This window comes from Cricetulus griseus, chromosome 9, assembly GCF_003668045.3.
Source record: "Cricetulus griseus strain 17A/GY chromosome 9, alternate assembly CriGri-PICRH-1.0, whole genome shotgun sequence".
Taxonomy (NCBI): Eukaryota; Metazoa; Chordata; class Mammalia; order Rodentia; family Cricetidae; genus Cricetulus; species Cricetulus griseus.
The window spans coordinates 19,878,388-19,891,455 of NC_048602.1; the positions used below are offsets into that span (position 1 = coordinate 19,878,388).

The 13,068-nt window shown below is 42.0% G+C and overlaps 1 protein-coding gene across 1 annotated transcript; it reads left to right on the forward strand.

The window, feature by feature from the left end:
- Positions 1 to 680: 680 nt before the first annotated feature.
- On the forward strand, positions 681 to 10,562 carry LOC100757460 (zinc finger protein 54-like). The gene is made up of 4 exons (XM_027433904.2): positions 681 to 814; positions 3,695 to 3,786; positions 6,412 to 6,538; positions 8,299 to 10,562. The coding sequence occupies exons 2-4, from the start codon at positions 3,757 to 3,759 to the stop codon at positions 10,302 to 10,304; spliced, it is 2,163 nt and encodes a 720-aa protein (XP_027289705.1). The 5' UTR covers positions 681 to 814; positions 3,695 to 3,756; the 3' UTR covers positions 10,305 to 10,562.
- The last annotated feature ends 2,506 nt before the right edge of the window (positions 10,563 to 13,068 follow it).

Below are 13,068 nucleotides of genomic sequence, written 5' to 3' on the forward strand. Positions count from 1 at the left end.
TAGTAAATTGACAAGACCCCCATCTAGTGGTGACAGCGTGGGATGAGCTCCGCCCTGGGCAGTTAGCAATGGGCTGACCCCTGACTTCTGCAGACACCGATTTCTTTTCAGAATCCAAGTTCCTGAAACGTCTCTCCCCCAAGTCACAGTTGCAGTGTTTGGTTTTGGCTTCTCATGTTTGTGTTGGCGATGAGATAGACGCTGGCATCTGAATTTAGCCTGTTGTCATTTGCTTGAAGAGGAGGCCGGGTGTCAAGTCCAGGTTGGGCTGCCTGTCTTTTCTCTGGAGGTCTCAGCACTCACTGTGGGGTCAGACACCGGGGTGCAGCGTCCTCCTGGCTGCAGCTCTGGTCTAGGCTGCAGCAAGGGTGTGTGGAGTCTGCGCAGAGCGGGTCCAGGGCGGCCTGAGCTGTGTGCAAGGCGGCGGGAGATGCAGGGGAGGAGCGGTGAGTGGGGCGGGGACGCTAAACCAGAACCAACGCTGGGGAGGGTTGAAGTTTAGGCGATTGATGGAGAAGTGGGAGGCGTTAAAGATTGACGCAAACGGAAGCCGGGAAACCTAACGAGAGAGGACCAGGAAGTGAACCCGGGAGCCGCAGCCCGCAGTGCCGAGTCCCCGGTTCCCTGTCGTTGCTCGGGGTCCTGCACGGTGGGAGCGGCGCGCAGCAGAGCCGGGTGCGGAGGACGCGGCGGGTCCGCGGGGACCTGAGCCCTCGGGATCCGCGGTGTCCGCGCTCGCGGGGCGGCCTGGGAAAGTCAGCAGTCAGCAGCGCAGTGGCGGGAACCGCAGCCCGGCGGCCCTGGAAGCTCCCAGGTCAGAGGAGCTGCGGGGCTGGGACCCGGGAGGGAGGAGCGGGGGTGCGAGCGGTTTCTCTGCTGCTCATCAGGAAGCCGGCTCCGAGATTCTGCTGTGCATGTCTTTCCCTGGTGTATTTTAGATCATATGAACTGGACCAATCCTGATGTTTTGTTTTTTTCCCGTTGATCTTCTGATTGCCAGATAGTCTCATAAAAGTAACCTACTGGATTATTTGAATTTATGCGTTGATGCTCGCAGACACGGTTCTCTTTGCTGTAGTGGAAAGGACAGAGCTCTTCAACGTTACGTTCATCCACGCTAACATTCGTGTCAAACCGCTTCGCCATTCCAGAGAATGGCACGTAGAACTAGAGATTTGGTACTCCCAGAGAGCTTTTATATTTCAGACGTGACATGAAAGCCTGCAAATGTAATTGGATCCGAAATTATTATTTTTTGGGGAGTCCCATAGGTACGATTGTAAACATTAACGTTTAAGAGTAAACTTTGTAGCCGACATTAAATTGTCATCTGAGACTTAATACACGCTGTGGTGTACACAGAGCATTTTGAAAAGTGTCTTTGCAAGCTTGGTGCCACACACCTTGAATCACACCACGGGGGAGGCAGTGGATCTCAGTGAGTTTGAGGCCAGTCTGGTCTACCTAATGAGTTCCGGGGCAGCCAGAGCTTTACGGTGAGACACTGTCTCAAAAAAAAAAAAAAAGAAAAGAAAAGAAATGCAAAAAAAGAAAAGAAATGTGTATTTTTGTGCTGTGTCCTTAATGTGCAGCTTAGAGCCTGCAAAAGCACAATATGCTTTTTGATGGTATGAGGTCACAGTATTTTCACAGTTAGGAAAGGCATTATAAGTCCATGGTGGTGGTGGCACATGCCTTTAATCCCAGCATTTGAGAAGCAGAGGCCTGTGAATTTGGGAGTTCCTTGCCAGCCTGGTCTATAGAGGGAGTTTAAGGACAGTCATATCTACACAGAGAAACAAATGAAAAGGTATTATAGTATAGGATAATATTCGAAAGTATCTTTTGAATCTGCCCAGGGACACATAACCAAACTGTTATTTTTTTTGGTTCTTGTGTTTGCTGTGTTTGAGTCCTGAGTTCATTATGTTACTCTGTCTGGATGAAAACTCCACTTGTAGTCCAAGCTGGACTGGAATTTACAGATTTACACCCACCTCTGTCTCCCCAGGGCTTAGATTAAAGGTGTGCACCGACACAACTCTTCAGACTGCAGTGTTTTATTTTGTGATCTGTTGACAGCCAGTGGTGTGACTGTGGACTTCTTCCAGGAGGGTGGGCAATGCCTGGACCCTGCCCTGAGGGCTTTGTACAGAGACTGGATGTTGCAGACTTGCAGCAGTCTGTTTTCTGTGGTTGAGAATAGTTTGCTTGAATAGTTTCTTGGCAAATTACTCTGCAAGTGTGTGAGCTTTGTGTAAATGAGTCTCACGGAGTGAAGTGAAATCCCCAGAAGAACAAAGAAAATCTACATGGAATGTTCTCTCTTCTTCCAGTGTGTCCCTTGGAAGGTGTGAGGCTTCTGTCAAATTGGGTCCGTGATAAATTCAGAACCTCACTAGTGTATGATGTTCTCATCCCAATCACTCAGTTCCATTTGTGCCCCTTGAGATTTGACTCAGCTGTGATTGGAAGCTGCATTGCAGTTATACTAATTGAAGATGCTTATGACTGTTTAACAACCTTATGCATTGTCTGTCTTTCTACGCCTGGGTGACCTCACTAAATATGATCTTTTCTAAGTCCATCCATGTACCTGCAAAATTCATGATTTCAATTTTCTGTACAGGTAAATAATATTGCATAGTATATACGGGCCACATTTTTCACTATCCATCTGTCAGTTGAAGACAGAGTTTCTTTCCAGCTAGGTCCCAGCAGCCCTTTAGTCCCAAATAAGCACACTAAACTTATATTAATTATAAACTGTTTGGCCGATGGCTAAGGCTTCTTATTGGCTAGCTCTCTCTTAATTATTAACCCGTTTCTATTAAACTACGTATTGCCACTTGGCTGTGGCTTACCTATAATGGTGCAGCATGTTACTCCTTCGACCGCTGTCTTGAGACAGAATTCTCCTAGTCTGCTAGACCTGCCTAAACTTCCTGCCTAGCTACTGGCCAATCAGCATTTATTCATCAACCAATAAGAGAGAGGTATATCCCATCAGACAATTAGGTTGTTTACCTTCTGTAGCTGTTGTGAGTAGAGCAATTATCTGTGGCTGAGCAATTATCTGTAAATTGAATTCTTTGAGCATATGCCAAGGAGTGGAACAGCTGGGTCATATGCTATATTTAATTAATTGAAGATTCTCTATATTGATTTTTAGAATGGCTAGATATTTGTTGATGGAGCTTTTATTCCCTATGCTTTTGTTTTTGATGTCATTGTTGTTTGGATTATTGGCAGTGTTTTTCTTCCTTCTCTGTGGGTTTAGTGATTTGCCGTCTTACCAATGGATAATTACTCCCCATTTGTCCTGTATCTATCTGTCCTTCACATGAGATTTATTATTTCCCGTGTTCTCATGGATGATTCCTCTAATTTTTTGTATCTATTTTACCTTTGATATATTGTTTGCTGTCCTGCTTTGTTGAAATGAATTGTTTTACTTCAAAAATATCTTGAATTGCAGTTTTAATATAGAGTTTTTCTGGATGAAACCATATGATTGATAGTGATTTTTTTTCCTCCAAGCTACAAATGTCAGTCCATGGTCTTCTGGCTTTGGTATTACTGACCACACACCTGGTGTATTCTGTTGCTAGGGTCTTTTCATGTGGTTTTACATTGTTCTTTAAGCTTTCAGTATTAACTTTTGCTTTTTCCTTTTGACCCCTTTATTTGACAGCAAAGCAAGCCATCTATGCATTGTTCCTGAAAGAGAAACTCAAAGAAGAGAAACAGAAAGAAATGACTGATTCTCCAGTAAATATGTCCCAGGTCAGTGGGCATGTCCACTCTTTTTCTAGGACTGTTATATATTCTGACATTTCAAGCTTTTAATTATCTGCTTCTGATAGTTTTGTAAATATTATGAAAAACATTCAAACAAACAACAAAAACAACATCACACTGTGCAATTAACCAGCCCTAAAGAGTGTGCAATGCAATGTTCTTTCTGCAGTTAGAGCAGACATAGGGAAAGGAAGCTCTGGAGCCTCACATGGGATTTCAGATTTTCCCTATCAAATATACTTTTATGAACTTGTCTACTACAAAAAGAAAAAAATCAAGGCCAGCCTGGTCTCCAGGGAGAGTGCCAGGATAGGCTCCAAAGCTACACAGAAAAACCATGTCTCGAAAAACCAGAAGAAAAAAAAAAAGAAAGAAAGAAAAAACAACTGACAGAATTAAAGCTAGAAAAGCGCTTAGCTTTATATACTTATTCATAACTTGTGTTCATGACCTGCATGCAGTCCTCCCTGATATGTAACCTTTCTTGTTCTCTTCTCTCCACATTCTGCTGTGCCCACAGGTATACAGATTGTTGGCTAGATTCTGCGTAGGTGGGGAAATGGTTTCTTCTTCCTGACACTGTATGGCCTCACGTCATATTACACATTTCAGGCCCTTCTATTTTACACCTGTTGATAGACAATTAGCTTAACTGCAAACCTATGCTATGATGAATAATGGAACAGTGAACCCGGGGTGTAACTGTCTCTGTACTGGGGTATGCAGTTCTCTGGTCGTATTCTCAGGAGTGACATCGCTGGGTCATATATTAGGTCTATCTTCGATTTTTTTCAATCATCTCCAATCAGATGCCCACAATGTGGGGGAGTGTATATTTATTTACACTCCCCCTCACATACCAACTGTTAGTGATGGTTCTTTTCTCTCCACATCCTCTCCATCATTTGTTGTCAGCTTAGCTGATGGCAGCCATTCTTCCTGGGATGAGGCAGCATCTCAAAGTAGTTTTAGTTTGTGTTTTCCATGGTGCTGTTTTAGGGATCCTGAAGACTTGCCATACTTATTGGCCATTTGTGTTTCTGTCTTTAAAAAGTGTCTCCTCAAGTCATTTGCACATTGGTTGATTGGCAGTTTTATTTCCTTGGTATGATTCTCTGTAAATTCCAGGTATGAGCCCTTATCTAAAATGTTGCTGGTATAGATTCTCTACCGTACAATACAACATAAGTAATAAAAGGGACACATTAAGGGCTGGAGAGATGGCTCAGAGGTTAAGAGCACTGACTGCTCTTCCAGAGGTCCTGAGTTCAATTCCCAGCAACCACATGGTGACTCTTAGCCATCCGTTATGAGATCTGGTGCCCTCTTCTGGTGTGCAGATATACATGGAAGCAGAATGTTCTATACATAATAAGTAAATAAAATCTTTTTTAAAAAGCAGGTGGAGGGACATTAAGTACTACAAAATTCAGGCACAGCAGTCAGATTTTCTTCTGAGCCATTCTTCTGTGCTATATTTTATTTGCAAAGCACTAAAAGTGAGTATAATTCTCACAGAATTCAATATATTCGCTTATTCCCAGGAAGTCTATGTCACTTCTGAATGCATCCACAGTAGCTGCACTTACATGTACATGTACACGCTTAGCTGCAACGTAAAACACTATTTGATGTGGATTTTGGATTTCCCTCAATTTTTGTAACTCTTGTGGAGTGAAATTTCCTTCAGAGCTTCTGAAATTGTTATTTATCTAAGTTGCCTTATGCCCGTTTTTTAGTAAAATTTTAGATTATATTAAATGTGGCTGATGCGGATTTTTCTATCTGCTTGGTTGGGACTCAAATATCCTTATAAAAATAATCCTATAGCCAGGGGTGATGGTGGCACACACCTTCAATCCCAGCACTCAGGAGGCAGAAGCAGGTGGATCTCTGTGAGTTCAAGACCAGCCTGATCTACAAGAGCTAGTTCCAGGACAGCCTCCGAAGCCACAGAGTTTCTGTCTTAAAAAACCAAAAAGAAAAAAGAAAACAAACAAACAAAAAACCCTATAGACTACTTGATCTAATATGTTAGTGTTTAAATTGACAGTATACAGAGCTGTTAGACTCATCGTTACCATGGGAAAAAACCCAAAATTCTTTGCCTATAAAGCAAGACATGAATTCTCCCTTCTACAACTTTCTTTTTAATGAAATGACATTGGACCTACAGTTTAAACATATGAACTGAGCATGTTATAATACAATCACTTAAGGCAGAAGAATGCACAGAATTGATTAAGTGTGTAAACGTTTTGCGTGATCTACAGGTACAGCGCTTAAAGCATGTTTCCTCATCACCATTTTCCTTCTGAGGCATGTACACTGTGATCATAATAAACACAGCATCCATACCAGATATATAACTGTATCCAGACCTTATATGTCTGTTGTTTTGTGTATATTGCTTGTGAGACTATTTGTCATCCTATTTTCACAGAGTTAGAAAATCCATTATACAATGTCACTATATGAGAAATCTTTTTTTTTTTTTTTTTTGACTAATTGTCTTCACTCATCTACAGTCCTAATTTCCTCAAGTCTCCTTATGTCAAGGAAAGCACTGTTCCTGGGATCACGTGGTCAAACTGTACTTTCTCATTTTAGGGTGTGTTGACATTCAGGGATGTGACTGTGGACTTCCCCCAGGAGGAGTGGGAATGCCTGGACTCTGCTCAGAGGGCTTTGTACATTGATGTAATGTTGGAGAATTACAGCAACTTGGTGTCTGTGGGTGAGAACATTTTGCTTCTAGAATTCCTAACTCATGCTTTGTATGTACTAGCACTGTAGGTTGTAAATTCTCTGTTAAGCTGTCACGGAAACCACAGGAGACCAGGCAAAGTTTGGTAGTAGGAAAGAATGATTTCAGGCAATTTAATTTTTTCTTTCCATTTTCCATGTTAGAGGAAAATGCACTACTCACTTTGGTTCCACAATTCATTCAGAAACTTAGTATCGTATAGAAGTCATGCCCATATATTAGGAGCTCCATGTCCATCTTTGTACCTGACATGGTTTTAATTCTGAGAAAAAAAAAACTGGATATAAAAACTTAAAAGTCGGGCTGCAGAGATGGCTCAGAGGTTGAGAGCACTAGCTGCTCTTCCAGAAGTCCTCAGTTCAATTCCCAGCACCCACATGGTGGCTCACAACCAACTGTAATGAGATCTAGGGCCCTCTTCTGGCCTGCAGGGACACATGTGAAGGAACGATGTACACATAAGTAAATCTTAAAAAAAAAAAAAAAAAAAAAAAAAAAAAAAAAACAAAAAAAAAAAAAAACCTCTCCCTAAATATGCTGAAGATTCTGAGAGGAAATAGCAATTTGGAAGTCATTTCTAGATTACCCTGCTGTGCGTTCCTTCTTGTACTGAACATAGTATCGTTTTTGACTTCTGTACTATTTCTGAAAATTCTAACATGAATCATGGGCTACCTCACAGAACACTTGGATTATTGTATGCAAGGTAGGCCTGGTCACCTGTCTGGAAAGAATGAAATTGCCCTGCAATGTGGAGAGGAGAGAGTAGCCACCACAGGGTGGGCTTGTGAATGAGAAGGACAACAGTGATGGCTTCAGGTAAAAGAGAAAACAAGAGCTGAGAATGTTTTTGCGATGTTCAATTCTACTTGAAAGGATTCCTGATCATTTAACTTAGTGTAGTGTCCTGGCCCCAGGATGCATGCTGTCTGTTGTGTCTTATTACAGCTGAATTATCGTGACTAAATACTAGTACAAAATGCAATTTTATTTGACTGTGCTGAAATTGCATTGGAATAATTTGACAAAATTTTAAGTCTAAAGTGACTCCATGGAATAGGCTTGTTCTGTAATTGCCTTCCTTGTATGCATATCTCATGCTACATCCTTCATTTTCTTCCCCATGATAAGTACACAGACAGTCTTCTGGGAAATAATCTCAAGAGTCAGTGTACAGATCTAGAGCCTCTGATGTCTGGCAGAATAATATCTTTGCATCCATTACTTTCAAACAATCTAATGTGTTTTTCAAGAAAGAAAAAGAAACCCTGTGATGCTTTTAAGTAAGTCTTTAATCTTTGAAGGAATTGGGTCTTCAGAACAGTGCTCTTCATTGCCTCTCACTTAGTAAGTAGAAGCACTGTGAACCTGAGATTGTATCAAACTCTTCTTCATCAATTTCTGAGAAGAAATATTTAAAAGTAGAGACATGTTTTCTAAATACAATCAATCAGTAAGCTGAGTCCCAAAGCTAATTGCTGATTCCTTAATTATTTGATCCATCTTGTACTGTTAGACATTTTTTATAATGATGAGATATCTATTATTAATCACAGACCCTTGGAGGCTGTCAGGCTGTTTTTTGTGAGAATACAAAAATTACAGTGAAAGAAAGATGTCTAAGTAGTTTCTAGTTGACTTATCTTAAGAGAGAGCTTATGGATACCATCATTTATCACATGTTTATTATTGGAACAAGCCCTATTAATCTGAAGTGTCCTCATTTTCAGAGAACTATTGCAAGTGTGATCCTGTCCATCACCATGTGAAGACTGAAAAGGAGTCCTGTCAGTGTAATGAGCTTGGCAAAGTGCTTCATGACCCCGCCACATGTGCACTTTATAGAACAAGTGAAACTACAGAAAACTCCAGTAACTACACATGCAGTAATCCCAGGGATGCCTCTGGTGACTCATCAAACCCAGACAGACGTGAAAGCAGGCACACTGGAGAAGAACCTTGCAGCTCTAAAGACTGTGAGAAATCTGTAAATTTGTGTTCCAACATGACTCAAGATCAGAGAGTCTACACTGCAGAGAAAGAGCACAGGCAGGGAGAATATGAGGACTATTTTATGTCTACATACAGTCTTTTGCAACTACCAATCTACATTGGGGAGAAACCACACCAGTGTGAAAAGTGCAGGAAATGTTTCAGGACTGCCTCAAGCCTCTCTGTACACCGGAGAATTCACAGTGGAAAGAAACCCTACAAGTGCAACATTTGTGGCAAATCCTATAACCAATTTGCAAATCTTAGAATACATCACAGACTTCATACTGGAGAGAAACCTTACAAATGCAAAGAATGTGGAAAGTCATTTCGGCAGTCCTCAGCTCTTAAAAGCCATCTGAAAATACATACTGGAGAGAAGCCTTACAAATGTAAGGAATGCGGCAAGTCTTTTGCCCACTGCTCCAGTTTCAGGACACATCAGAAAATCCATAGCGATGAGGAACATTGCAGTTGTCAAGAATGTGGCAAGGTCTTCCATCAGCTGTCACACTTCAGGCGACATTACAGACTCCACAGTGGAGAGAAGCCTTACAAGTGCACTGAGTGTGACAGAGCCTTTGCGCACTATTCATCACTTAGGTGGCATCAGAAAACTCACTCTTTAGAGACATTTTACAAATGTGAAGAATGTGGTAAGTCCTTCCTTGAATTATCACATCTTAAAAGGCATTACAGAATCCACACTGGAGAGAAGCCTTACAAATGTGAGGTGTGCGACAAATCCTTTACTGTGAACTCAACTCTAAAAACACATCAAAAAATTCACACTGGAGAGAAACCTTATAAATGTAGGGAATGTGACAAGTCCTTTACCAAGTGCTCACATCTTAGAAGACATCAGAGTGTTCACACTGCAGAGAAACTTTACAGCTGTAAGGAATGTGGCAAATCTTTTCCCGAGTGCTCAGCTCTTAGAGAACATCAGAAGATTCATACTGGAGAGAAACCTTACAAATGTGCAGAATGTGACAAATCCTTCTTCCAGCAATCAAATCTCAGAACGCATCAGAGAGTCCACACTGGAGAGAGACCTTACAGGTGTAAGGACTGTGGCAAATCTTTAACCACGCTCTCAACTCTTAGAGCACATCAGAAAACTCATACTGCAGAAAAACCTTACAAATGTGTGGAATGTGACAAGTCCTTTACCCATAACTCACATCTCAGAACACACCAGAGAGTCCACACTGGAGAGAGACCTTACAGCTGTCAGGAATGTGGCAAGTCCTTTACCACATGCTCATATCTTAGAGCACATCAGAAAACTCATACTGGGGAGAAACCCTACAAATGCAAAGACTGCGACATGTCCTTTCTACGGATTTCTAGTCTTAAAATACATCAGAAAATCCATACTGGAGAGAAACCTTTCAAATGCAAAGACTGTGACCTGTCCTTTAATCAGATATCGAATCTTAAAAGGCATCAGAAACTTCACACTGGAGAGAAGCCTTACAAATGTCTGGAATGTGACAAATCCTTTGCTCACTTGTCAAATCTCAGAACACACCAGAGAGTCCACACAGGAGAGAGACCTTACAAATGTAAGGACTGTGACAAATCCTTTACTAGGTGCTCCTACCTCAGAGCACATGAGAAAATCCACACTGGAGAGACACTCCACAAATGCAAAGACTGTGACATGTCTTATATCCACCTTTCCAATCTTAGAAGGCATCAGAGAGTTCACACCACAGAGAAAAGTATCTGTGGCAAATAATGTGACATAGCGTTCTTTTTTGTAGTCTCAGCTCATAAGTGCCAACAGTGTCCATAAAGGAAGCATAAAGATAAGAAACTTGGGGGCTGGAGAGATGGCTCTAGGGTTAAGAGCACTGGCTGCTCCCCCCGGAGGACTCGGGTTCAATTCCCAGCACCCAGATGGCAGCTCACGGCTGTCTGGAGCTCCTCTTCTAGGGATCTGATTCCCTCATACAGACATACTTGCAAACACCAATGTATATAAAATAAAATAAATTGTTTTTTTAAAAAAAAACAGGACTTTGAGGGTGCAAAATTATTAAAAAAAGATAAGAAACTTATGAAAAGCCTTTAATGAAATTTTAAAACTTATAAAATGTCTCAGAGTTTAGATCAAAATAAAATTCTGCAGTAGTAACTGAATTAATAAAAACACACACACACAAAAAAATTGTGTATGGGTGCTTTGCCTGCAACTCTTTCTATATACTGCATGTTTGCCTGGTGCCTGTGAATGCCAGAAGAGGACATAAGATTCTAGACAATTGTGACCTCCTGTGTGTGTGCCGGGAATCGAACCCTGGTCCCCTGGAAGAGCAGCAGTGCTCTTTCCCACTAAATCATATCCCCAGCTCCTAGGTAAACTATAATAAAATCATTTCTCTTAGCTGAGCAATGATGGTGGCACATGCCTTTAATCCCAGCACTGGGAAGGCAGATACAGGTGGACACATGTGAGTTTGAGGCCATCGTAGTCTACACAGCTAGATACAGAACAGCCAAGGATGTCACATAATGAAATCCTGTCTTCAAAAACAAAAGCAAAACAAGACAACCTAAAAACTGTTTATCTTGTTCAACATTCAAGAATTCATAGTAATGCCAGGCTAGGTAGTGCATGCCTTTAATCCCAGCGCTCAGGAGGCATAGGCAAGATGCCTATGGAGGTGAGTTCCAGGACTGCCCAGTTAAACCTTTAGCATACATTATCCAATGTCCCATTCTCTTACGTATAGCACTTGGGTTTGGAGTTGACTCAGTGGTTAAGAGCACTGTCTGCTCTTTCAGGAGACTCGCTTTGAATTCCCAGCACCCTCCCATGCTCACTCAATCTATGTCGTCAACTCCAGGGCATCCAATGCCTTCTTTCCTCAGAAAGCACCAGGAACACAGGAACACAGATATACATGCAGAAAAAAAACAAAAAACTCATTGGTTCACCAAGTTAGACTTTGTTGTTTTCCCAGCTTTGGTTTGTCATTGGTTCCTGATCTGTGGTAAGTAGATATTGTTTGCACAGGAACAGCGTCACACATCAGTGTGTGTGCCACACTATATTTGGGGGTGGGACATCTCAAATAGTTATCTAAAATAATTTTCAAAGTTCCTTCTCCAGTTCTCACTGCCACAGCAGTGTTTGACCTTCTTTCCTCAAAGGTTTGCCAACATTAGTTATCATTTCTATACCTGATGACCGACATTACATCTAGGGCCTCACGAAAGCTTAACGGAGTCCTCGTCTGCATATGTGTATAACTTGTTTGTGTGTTTTGGTTTTAGGCTGGGTTTGTCATTGTTCATTCATTTGTTTTCTTTTTGTTTTGCTTTTTTTTACATTTTTAATTTTGAAATTTTATATTAGAACATTTCTCCTCTTGCTTTGCTGGAGACAAATCCTCCCATCTAACATCTCTGCTAATGTTCAAACTCATGGCATCTTTTTCATTGTTATTGTATACATATATGTCTGTGTATACATATATATTTGTAAATACCTACTCAATCCAAATGTTACTTGTATGCATGTTTTTAATGCTGACCATTTGGTATGGAGTAAGCAGTTGGTGTGCTCTTCCCTGGGGGAGACTTTCTCCTGCTCCCAGCATCCCCCAGTTGACTGTAATTCTCTGTGTAGGATTGAGACATAGTGGGCTTTTCCACATCCCCTTGTCATGTCTCTGTGTACCTACAACTGTCCTAGACTCACTATGTAGAGCTGGCTGGCCTGGAACTCACCGTTTCCCTTGCCCATGCCTCTTGAGTGCTGGGTTAAAAGGCTTGCATGAGAAGGGAGCCCCACGTCTCAGACCCAGGAGCAGCTTCAGAGGGAGGTCAGAGCTTCAGGCCAGAGCATTGTGAAGGGAGACACGAGTCTCAGACCCGGAAACAGTGTCAGAGGGAGGTTCAAGCTTCAGGCCCAGGAGCAAGGACTGATCACCGGGTGAAATGACAGTAGCAGTATCCAGTAGTAGCTTCCAGAAGCTATAGCAAAAAGTTCCTCTGGGAAAGAGCACCTGTGTCCCAGCCAGCATCCACTGCCATTTGTCGGTTGAAGATACCCCTCTAATACGTTGACCACTGAAGCCTCAGCCCCATCTACACCTCCAACAGGAGGAGCATCCACCTGAGCTATAGCCCCACCTGCACCTCAAGGGGTAACTACCTAAGCATTGGATGCACTTCCACCAGGAGGCGCTTTCAACGGAAGCTCTGCTCTACTTGTGCCTGAAGGAGTGGTCAACGGAGCCACAGCTCCCAACCATACCAATTGGAGAAAGAGATGCATAGACAAGGTAAGAACTCACTCAACAATATAAGGAGCAATACAGCATCACTAAAAACTAGTGGTGATACAGCAAGACCTGAACATCCCAACACAGATGAAGCAAAAGAAAATGACCTAAAAATTAACTTTATGAGGATGATTGAAGCCCTTAAAGAGGAAATGAAAAAAATCTCTTAAAGAAATGCAGGAAGCCGGGCCTTGGTGGCGCACGCCTTTA